Here is an 11,730-nt window from a genome sequence, read left to right on the forward strand (position 1 = left end):
CCCCATGCTTCACAGTAGGTATGGTGTTCTTTGATGCAACTGAGCATTCTTTGTCCTCCAAACACGACGAGTTGAGTTTTTACCAAAAAATTATATTTTGGTTTCATCTGACCATATGACATTCTCCCAATCTTCTTCTGGATCATCCAAATGCTCTCTAGCAAACTTCAGATGGGCCTGGACATGTACTGGCTTAAGCAGGGGGACACGTCTGGCACTGCAGGATTTGAGTCCCTGGCAGCGTAGTGTGTTACTGATGGTAGCCGTTGTTACTTTGGTCCCAGCTCTCTGCAGGTCATTCACTAGGTCCCCCCGTGTGGTTCTGGGATTTTTGCTCACCGTTCTTGTGATTATTTTGACCCCACGGGGTGAGATCTTGCGTGGAGCCCCAGAACGAGGGAGATTATCAGTGGTCTTGTATGTCTTCCATTTCCTAATAATTGCTCCCACAGTTGATTTCTTCAAACCAAGCTGCTTACCTATTGCAGATTCAGTCTTCCCAGCCTGGTGCAGGTCTACAATTTTGTTTCTGGTGTCCTTTGACAGCTCTTTGGTCTTGGCAATAGTGGAGTTTGGAGTGTGACTGTTTGAGGTTGTGGACAGGTGTCCTTTATATTGATAACAAGTTCAAACGGGTGCCATTAATACAGGTAACAAGTGGAGGACAGAGGAGCCTCTTAAAGAATAAGTTACAGGTCTGTGAGAGACAGAAATCTTGCTTGTTTGTAGGTGACCAAATACTTATTTTCCACCATAATTTGCAAATAAATTCATTAAAAATTCTACAATGTGATTTTCTGGATTTTTTTTCTCTCTCATTTTGTCTGTCATAGTTGAAGTGTGCCTATGATGAAAATTACAGGCCTCTCTCATCTTTATAAGTGGGAGAACTTGCACAATTGGTGGCTGACTAAATACTTTTTTGCCCCACTGTATATCAACTACATGTGGTTTTGGAAAAGGTATCTGCTAATGTACATATTTAAAAATGTATATATAAATATATATATATTTAACTTTTATTTAACTTTAATGTCCATATCCTCATAATTATTACACAAATACACAATATTGTATCTAAATGAATAACTGTACAAGAAAGACATTTATCATAACAGGTATGCATAGTAGGAAGGGTCATTAAAATCAGTTGTCAAACATTGCAGCAACAAGAAGGAGGAAAGTCCCAGGCAGCCATTAACCAAGGTGGGCAGGGAGGGACTCTCCAGTTTCACCACGCGCTAGGGAGCTCCGTGTACAATAACATTGACATGCCGCCAATGTTATACAGCCAAACATACCTCACAATTGTCTGAACATTTAACCTAATAGCTTTTATCTGCGTCACCTACAGCCTGCTGAAGTAGGGTCTAATGTTATCAGATTCTTCCTGGAGAAAAACGGAATCACTGTCTCGTGGAGGGCAAAGAGGTAAAGCACATCAACATCTCTCTCTGAAGGGGAGGCAAGGGGCCTTCCCCTGTTAGCATATCACTTTGGCTCTTGTTTTAGTCCTCATGTTCCCTCTAGGCCCGCATTATTAGCAAAATTAGGATCATTCTACGCAATTAGGCAGACCCACTGGACTGACGATGGACCAACCCGTCTGGCGTTTGCCAAAACTGCCAGTCCATTTTTGGCATACGACATGGAATATACTGCATATTGCCTTATATTTCCCAAAGTGTGGGTCATATTCATTCTGCTCCATCTATGTACCTTGTCTGTCTCTGGACCAAACTACAACAATGGAGAAGTTGGGAAACACTAAACAATACATTGCCTTGGTGGTGATTTTCAGTTTGATTCTCAAGAGTAATATCCACATGCTGTAATTTCATCCAGGATAGGCTGAGTAGAGTTTGAGTCACACACTGAGTGGAGAAAGGCACGCCACCCCAGCAGCAGCTGCAGTGTCAGGTGCTGGCCGTTCCAGTGGTTCAGCTACAGCACGATTCTCACAGTCACCCACATGAGTTTTCACACCGCTCTCAAGTTGGCACAAACTGGATTTATACTCTTTATCATATTCGTACTGTTTATCATATAGGCCAGGCATACAGTAAAGTGACCAATCATAATGCAGTTCAGGAGAGGTAGGAGAGGCCCAGGGAGCTCAACTCTTTCCCACTCATGTTTATATTTATACTCGAAAGGACAGTCTGCAACATATTAACAATAGGAGGCAGACAGATATATAGATGGGGAGAGAAAGAGAGAGAGAGAGAGAGAGAGAGAGAGAGAGAGAGGGGGAAGAAGAGAAAGAAGAGAGGGGGGAGAGAGAAACAACAGAGAAGAGAAACATGGCCTGCGCTAGCATTTGTTCCCCTCCAGTGCTTCATGACTGCTGGTGTGCTCGCTCTATGTACAGTACTCATTCATGCAAATCCCGGGCTGCTCCAATCACAGCCCTGTGTTCCTATAGGCTTTACAAAGGGCCTCAGAGCAGCATATGGCTCGGGGCCTTGGTGCGGCCACGGCTACATCAATGGGTCAACAACGCCAGCATCAAAACTAACATGGGACGGACAGTAGGCTGCAGGAGGGGAAAGCCCTTCCAGGGCAACCACAAGGTCATATACTGTAGCTGCAGGGTTGGAGAGAGAGGGACACAGACTATTCAAAACCCAGAACTAACCCCCTGACGTTTTATTATTGTGTCTGTGAGAATTTATTTGATCAATTCAACCAAGTGGTTTCGGAGGGAGACACTTGATAGTTTCACGAGGCAGAGATCAGCAGCACTGATATAAACTGGCTGGTGGTTTGTTATGAATCATGATGATACATTGGTCATATACTGGTTAGAATGTTCTGTTTTCTCTTTTTGAAACAGGTTAAATTGCTATTTTACCCTGTAGGCACCTGCAACTTACCACAGGTGAGAAAAACTACATAATAAACGAGACTCACTTGCCTCCAACCAAATGAATTTCAATTTTTAATAACTTAGTCCATTTTTGGACTTTTAAGTGAGATAAATCATTTTAAGTTTAGATTTTTGGGGGGTGTTCTGTGCAGTTGTAAACCAAGCAAATACATGTGAAGACCAAAGGTTTTTCAATGTATTTGAGAAGAAATAGTGAATGGTGCAAGGGGGACAATATATTTGACCGCAACTGTACATACATACATACATCATGGTTGGATTTGTGTCACAGGCTACACCATTTTGTTTGTGTATGTATGCCCATGTGTACTCTGTACAACCTCTTATGCCCAGTCCAATATAAACCCCTAGCTCCTGCTTCTACTGAACCCCTCCAGTCTCTTAAATTGGATGCCCCCTGAGAACAACTGCCCCCTCTTATTGAAGCAACCGAAGTTCAAGGCCAAATACGGTACTGCAGACATTGTTAGCAGAAAATGGGATCCCTCGTTATAGTGAATGAAAAAATGGTGATCTTTGTGGTCAATCTTCATGATAATAAATTAAAATTACACTACAATCATGTTACCAATAATTGCTTCTAATTCACCAGATGTATGTCCTTAAAATTATTATTTTTCAAATCGCACCTAAAATAAGCTATAAGGATAATTGCTAATGGCAGCATACCGTACCCAGGTCGGCCTTCGACTTGAGTTACTCAATAAGAGGGGGCAGCACTGAGCTAGCCTGCAATGTCGCTTCCTGAAGCAGCTCAAATTATGCATGTTATGTCTCCATGAGACGACATCTTAAGCGACTTCATTTGGTTTCAATGCGCTATTGAGTCTTCACGTAGGAATGAATGGTGTCACATAATCAATGGATTGGTCCATTCATATATACAGTCATTGATTGGATTAAGCAATATGGTGGAAAACCTCACCTAGCATAAAAGAGGGTTAATTAAGCAATAAGGTAAGAGGGTGTATGGTATATGGCCAATATACCAGGGCTAAAGTCTGTTCTTAAGCACATCGCAACGTGGAGTGCCTGGATACAGCCCTTAGCCGTGGTATATTGGCCATATACCACAAACCCCCGAGGTGCCTTATCGCTATTAAAAACTGGTTACCAATGTAATTAGAGCAAGTAAAAAACATGTTTTGCCATACCCATGGTATATGGTCTGATATACCACAGCTGTCAGCCAATCAGCATTCAGGGCGCGATCTATACCATATTTTTTATACCCTTCTTATCTTTTCAGATACGCAAATAGTGTTTAGAGGTAGGGGCCAGGGATTGATTTGGGTCTGGGCCCTACACTGCACCTTGTCTACTCAATCAGGGTTCTCGCCCCTCATGCAGCAGCCCCTCCCCTCCTCAGTCCCCCTCCCCACTGCAAGCCCCATGCTACTCCTCCTTGGTCATGTGACTGAGCGGACAGCAGTGCGGAATGGAAGGAATGTGATCGCATGACTGTTTACCCAACCAGCGCCGTGAGGAAGAGACCCTGCTCTTACACACACACACACACACACACACACACACACACACACACACACACAAATCACCATCTCTGCCTAAAGCACACACACACACACTAGCAACAGAACAAAAACATGTAGCCTGTAGCTTGTGACTCGTTTACCACACGGAGACACGTCTTTCAACAGCAAAATGATTATCCCTTAGATAACACAGCTAACAAACCATAATGAGCCAGACATAATAAATAAGAACAATCTAAATCAAATATATTGATGAAGTTACCGTGTGGCATTATACAATACAAAAATGAATCCATCAAATCAACTACTTTTCTTCAAGATAGCAGTATCGTCCTGTTAAAACTAGCCGACAGTAGGCAGTGGACACACAGCAGCAGCACCTGAGTGTTTTAACATTCAGCCCCAGCTGTAGTGAAATACTCTGGGGATCATCTGACTGGACCCATCCCTGTGATAAACGTATCACACAGCATATTGATCCAGCACTATTGATCCTGGGCTGTTTATAGCCCGGGGGGAGGGCATCAATACTCACAACGCTCTCTCTGAAGTCCCATTGGCACTGATATATATTTCTAGAGAACATCAAAACTCCCCACAGCCAGTACTGGGAACTCCCCACAGCCAGTACTGGGTAATAGACTGAGCGGTACTGAGCGGGTCATGCAGTGCAGCAGTTGTTCGTGACCATGTAAAAGGAGTAGGCCTATGTGTTGTGGTTGATTAAATAATCATCCCAAACCGATTGCAGAGATGAGGCAAATAAGTAGCTGTACATCAACCAAAAACCAATAAGCCTTTTTAGTGTGGAGTTGGCTTAAGTGTAAAGGTTGTTTTGAGAAACTTAGAGGAATCCTAGACGTCAGCCTACAGAGATTTAGGTGCAGTCTAATTGAACAGAATGAGCTCTGCACTTATCCCAGCTGGCAGCCATCAGAGCAGGGAAGGAGGCTTTAGAGACCAGACATCTCCAACAGTGCAGGAGGATGGACGTCTTACATTCACAGGTGGACGGATCTCAGCATCATGGCGTACGTTACACATACACATTCAACTTTCTGGTGCAGATCAAAAGTCTACCACAGAAAAGTTGAATTGGTGCACCGGTAATAACAACAACAAACATTCCACTCCATTATATATAATATTGTTACTAGGGAGCAATTACAGTGTTACTACACACACATGGTAGTATGAAATAGAGGTCGACCGATTAATCGGCACGGCCGATTAATTAGGGACGATTTCAAGTTTTCATAACAATCGGTAATCGGCCTTTTTGGACGAGATGGTCCTGCGTTGTATATAATCAATGCGGTGCCTGTTAATGTATCATCGAATCACAGCCTACTTCAGCCAAATGGGTGATGATTTAACAAAAGCGCATTTGCGAAAAAAGCACAGTCGTTGCACAAATGTACCTAACCATAAACATCAATGCCTTTCTTAAAACCAATACACAGAAGCATATTTAGTTAAAAGAAATTCATGTTAGCAGGCAATATTAACTTGGAAAATTGTGTCACTTCTCTTATGTTCAGTGCAAGCAGAGTCAGGGTATATGCAACAGTTTGGGCCGCAAGGCTCGTTGCGAACTGTGTGAAGACTATATCTTAATTAATTTGCCAGAATTTTACATAATTATGACATAACATTGAAGGTTGTGCAATGTAACAGCAATATTTAGACTTCGGGTTGCCACCAGTTCGATAGAATATGGAACGGTTCCGTATTTCACTGAAAGAATAATCTTCTTTTTTTCTCGAAATGATAGTTTCCGGATTTGACTATATTAATGGCCAAAGGCATCAATGCCTCTTTATCGTCAGCTTCCTGACTACTCGTCTAAGATTTGACAGTAATCTGGTTAAAGTCGAAGGGAAGCTCTCTGAACCACCAACTTGTGCAACCACAGACGACCACCACAATAAAGAGCCCAGTAGACACCAGAGGCCAGACATACAGTAAAATGGAAGGTCTTCCTGTCTCATTCAAGCTACTTCCCTCTGAACAGTCCTTTATACCACCTCTGAGACTAGGATTGGTCCTCTGACACTACCAAACATGAACAGACACACCCGGGCCAGCCATACAAACCAACATCTTCACTGGACAAAGATATGCAGCTCAAATTCAGCCTGGGGCCTCTTTAAATAATATGCATCCTAATTTAGCTGTGTATCTCCAGGGGGATCAAGATGCACTCACATACAAATAGAGTAGGCACTAGGCTTGGGCGTTATGCTGTTTATACCATATACCAGGGTATTTCGAAATACAGACGGTATGATTTTCAATACCGTTACGGGGGTTGCGTCCTATGCCACTGCTTATAAGTTAAGTATAACCAGAAGAAATCTAAGATGTGTCAAATAAATCATATCTGGCTCAGGGCTCCAGCTATTCATTTGGTTTTCTGACTTGCTAGCTAGGTGGCTAGATGTCAAGGTCCAGCTTCTTGTTTACAGCAAAGACATTCAACCCTCTCCTGGATTAAGATCGCTGTTGCCCAAATTGTTTTGTGCGTCAAAAAATGTGCACCCCGTATACCCCGGTATGGTAGAGAAACGGTATGACAATCTGGATACCTCACAATCCTAGTAGGCAAACATGTAGGCACAGTCAGACACACACAAAGACACATACTACACTCATCATGCTTATAAAACATGCCATTTCCACCCCACTGGGCAGTCAGAAACACATCAATCACACCTCAAGGACCAAGGGATTGAGATATGGGCACAATAAATAAAATAAGACGGCTTGGATTACAAGCGGATTTTTGCCAGACAAAGTTCAAATAATGCTAATGACTTTAGCCAAGCGCAATAGTCATTGTTGCAACAGGGGCTGATGTAGGGTGCTGCAGACAGGGGCTGATGTAGGGTGCTGCAGACAGGGGCTGATGTAGGGTGCTGCAGACAGGGGCTGAGGTAGGGTGCTGCAGACAGGGGCTGAGGTAGGGTGCTGCAGACAGGGGCTGATGTAGGGTGCTGCAGACAGGGGCTGAGGTAGGGTGCTGCAGACAGGGGTTGATGTAGGGTGCTGCAGACAGGGGCTGATGTAGGGTGCTGCAGACAGGGGTTGATGTAGAGTGCTGCAGACAGGGGCTGATGTAGGGTGCTGCAGACAGGGGCTGATGTAGGGTGCTGCAGACAGGGGTTGATGTAGGGTGCTGCAGACAGGAGCTGATGTAGGGTGCTGCAGACAGGGGTTGATGTAGAGTGCTGCAGACAGGAGCTGATGTAGGGTGCTGCAGACAGGGGTTGATGTAGAGTGCTGCAGACAGGGGCTGATGTAGGGTGCTGCAGACAGGGGCTGAGGTGGGGTGCTGCAGACTAGGACTGAGTCAGTGGCATGTAATAGGGATGGATTGGGTGGATATAGGCCCTGTTCCATTTTAGATATCCTTCCTAACTCAACTCCTGGGAAAAAAACAGATCTATATATGATTGGATGGGTAACACCTACCAACCTACTACTTTCACCAAACACAACCAATTAATTTGTTTTATTTTATTTAATTTCACCTTTATTTAACCAGGTAGGAAAGTTGAGAACAAGTTCTCATTTACAATTGCGACCTGGCCAAGATAAAGCAAAGCAATTCGACTCATACAACGACACAGAGTTACACATGGAGTAAAACAAACATACAGTCAATAACGCAGTAGAAAAATAAGTCTATATACAATGTGAGCAAATGAGGTGAGATAAGGGAGGTAAAGGCAAAAAAGGCCATGGTGGCGAAGTAAATACAATATAGCAAGTAAAACACTGGAATGGTTGATTTGCAGTGGAAGAATGTGCAAAGTAGAGATAGAAATAATGGGGTGCAAAGGAGAAATATAAATACAGTAGGGGAAGAGGTAGTTGTTTGGGCTAAATTATAGATGGGCTATGTACAGGTGCAGTAATCTGTGAGCTGCTCTGACAGCTGGTGCTTAAAGCTAGTGAGGGAGATAAGTGTTTCCAGTTTCAGAGATTTTTGTAGTTCGTTCCAGTCATTGGCAGCAGAGAACTGCAAGGAGAGGCGGCCAAAGGAAGAATTGGTTTTGAGGGTGACCAGAGAGCGCGTGCTACAGGTGGGTGCTGCTATGGTGACCAGCGAGCTGAGATAAGGGGGGACTTTACCGAGCAGGGTCTTGTAGATGACCTGGAGCCAGTGGGTTTGGCAACGAGTATGAAGCGAGGGCCAACCAACGAGAGCGTACAGGTCGCAGTGGTGGGTAGTATATGGGGCTTTGGTGATAAAACGGATGGCACTGTGATATAATATCTGTGATTACATTGAGGAAGGTGGGAATGAAGGGGAGGGAGGCATTGAACAGGACCAATGATGAATGACTAGGAGGGACAGAGGTCAGTCGAGCCTCAGACAGAGGTAGGAAGAGTGAGGAGGAGTCAAATTGAAGCAGGGGTCAGTGGGCTGATTAACACTGAGCATTAAATTGTTGACCATGGATGAGATAGAATGACTAGAGGGAGTCAGGATTAGAGAGTAATGGAGAATAGGAGACAACGCTGGGAACCATAGAGAGGATGCCTCTTTTGAGTGAAGTAGTGATGAGGGTTCAGTGAAACCCCAGTAATTTGGTCGGTGTGCATGTGACACTCCTAGCGGGAGTACTGGGTTAGAGGGAGAGAGAGAGACAGAGAGCTTATCTAAACACACAGACACTCACTCTCACAGCATTCATTTGTTCCTGATGAGTTCAGAGGAGTCAACATATTTTCATTTGATCTTTCAAATGGAAAAAACAAGCTCTTTGTTTGTGGATCTGATACAGCGACATCCCATGCACCCAAACTCTCTCCAGTCAATTCATCCCTGCCCCACTATCACCCCCTACTCCCACCCAGCAACCTCCATTCGCCGGCTCCAGTTCCCACAACACCCCCCCAACCAACCCACCATCCTTAACATTCCTCCTTCTCTCTCCAAACATGCCACTCTCACAAACACTCACACACACACACACACACACACACACACACACACACACACACACACACACACACACACACACACACACACACACACACACACACAGGAAAGCTCCCACCAGTCCAGTGAAGGCTCTACAATGCTCCACTGTGGGCTGTGGGAACACACCCTAGGGTGTATGAGGGCTGAGGGAGATGCTCACACACACTACTATGGGCCTTGTGATGAGCACATGCCACTGTTGTCTGTTCCAAGCACACACATGAGCACACACACACACACACACAACCCCTCAAGGTAATGTACTGTAGTTTGTATCTCCAGCTTAAACCTCATTGTGACAGCATGAGGAATAGAATGGGTAGAAAATGCATTATCATGGAACACAGTTTGTGTTCTTTAGCCTTGAAAATGCATTAGTCCAAATTACATGATCAACAACCTCTTTACCCATCCTATAGGTTTGTGAGACATACTTGAAGTCTCACTTGTACATATTCAGGTAGAACAGGGATGCTCCTCCATGCATCTTGATTAACAGGAAAGCATTGTCAGCCCTGTTACCACTATTCATCCACGTTTTTCAAAGCAATGATCCAATATGTTTGCCTTTCCTCTAACGTGAGCTACTTCAGATAGGCTAAAGCAGAACAAAATCCCATCGGCCCATTTCAAGTTTCTACTCTCGTGCTCCTGCACTTTTCTTTGTCGACAATTCTGTGGCTGGTCTCTCTCGCTCAGCGCCCGGCTGCCTCGCTTCCTCGCCGCCTATCGGTGGCTCCATGGCTCTCAAATCACCGCTTCCCTTCTTCATCTGAAGGCCACCGCGATGCCTGAAAGGCAGCGACCAAGTGCATCCACTCCCAAGCCCCCAAAACACAAGGCACATGTTCGATATGACGATTCAAACATCACAAAATATAATAAGCCTTAAATTGTTTCGAGGCAAAAGCACAAACATAAATACAATTATGTGACAATTGATAAGAAACGTTTTCGTGTGTAAGGTATGAGAGCAGCTCATAAATAATTGTAATAACAGTGTTATGTAGGCATACACCTTACTAGAGGCAAACTCCTGTTGTAGCAATATGGGGTATTGCATTAGATTTATAAATCGTGACATCTGAAAAACGATTTTGTCCCACCGGCAAAGCTTTTGAATTGTGAGAAATGATATTTGTGCAGAAAACCCACAGGCCACATGTTTAACGCTCATTATTTAAACCTCTTGAAACGCAACTCACATTCCTCAAACTCAACCCCACAGCACATGTCTCCAATGAACGCATGCCTCCACTGTAACGTTAAATACGTTATGGGCAGATAATGGTTACATAGTTGCATATGTGCAACTAACTTTGTAACCGGCAGTCCAGCATTTGGGTATAAAGAGAAACCCGACAGCGTGTGCTGGAAGACGAATGGGCTATTGAACAAAAGTAAGAACGTTATAGCCTTTGCTAGATAGAGCTAACATAGTCCTGTTACCTAGACTCAACAGTTAGATACAAACACTGCAACGAGTAAGGTGCAAAATGTGTTCACTAACCAATCTCTTCCTATCGCGCCTGCATATGTTCTGAAAGAGAACTATAATAGAACACATTACTAACTTGAAAGGCATGCCCAAGTCAATAACATGTATATTAATCTAAGCGACTTACCTTGAACGGATGGTCCACAGAAGCCCAACGAAAGTAGATAGAAAAACCAGATAGTCTCCACCGCCATGTAAAGCATTGATTTCCAGCAGAGGGTTAAAGCAGCGTGCGGGTCTCTACAGCCAGCTATACCGCGATCAACATGCATATCATGGAATCCGCAATTAGATACTCTCTGAAATAGACTATTAGTTGGCTATTAGTTAATGTATTTCCCTTTGGCATAGTACCCTGCTTTCACTCAGAACATGGTTGCATTTAGTGGGGAGAGAGCCGTGGTGTCTCTCGGCCTTTCATCGCCATGTTGTGAGCGAATGTAAGTGTGTGTTGGCTGCTCCACACACACACACTCGTACACACACACGTACGGACGGACGTATGCACATATACACACGCACTCCCTCAAACACACTGGCAAGTCCCACTTTAGGTGTCTCCTGGAGTCACCTGAAACGCTGCCAATAATTTCACACACCCCCTATCTTTGTTATTGAGCTCTACGCCTGTGAATAGACTGCTGTGTGCCGCAGCCGTGCCTATATAGCCGTCAAAAAAACTAGAATCAATCTCGCTATATTGGGCTCACGAATGGCGTTTAAAGAACTGCATTTCAGTACAAGAGGCGTCACTACAGTCCCTGGTTCGAATCCAGGCTGTATCACATCCAGCCGTGATTGGGATCCCACAGGGCGGCGCACACTTGGCCCAGCGTCGTCCGCGTTTGGCCGGGGT

General features: G+C 44.3%; 1 protein-coding gene across 2 annotated transcripts in view; it reads right to left on the bottom strand.

The window, feature by feature from the left end:
* igdcc4 (immunoglobulin superfamily, DCC subclass, member 4) overlaps positions 1 to 11,317 on the bottom strand; it is an 86,808-nt gene extending 75,491 nt beyond the window's left edge. For both annotated transcript variants that reach the window (XM_064977382.1, XM_064977374.1), the window contains exon 1: positions 11,002 to 11,317. In XM_064977382.1, coding sequence (XP_064833454.1) covers positions 11,002 to 11,146 — 145 coding nt within the window. In that variant the 5' untranslated portion in view covers positions 11,147 to 11,317. The remainder of the gene's footprint in view (positions 1 to 11,001) is intronic.
* Positions 11,318 to 11,730: the final 413 nt, after the last annotated feature.

This window comes from Oncorhynchus masou, chromosome 1 (genome assembly GCF_036934945.1).
Source record: "Oncorhynchus masou masou isolate Uvic2021 chromosome 1, UVic_Omas_1.1, whole genome shotgun sequence".
Taxonomy (NCBI): domain Eukaryota; kingdom Metazoa; phylum Chordata; class Actinopteri; order Salmoniformes; family Salmonidae; genus Oncorhynchus; species Oncorhynchus masou.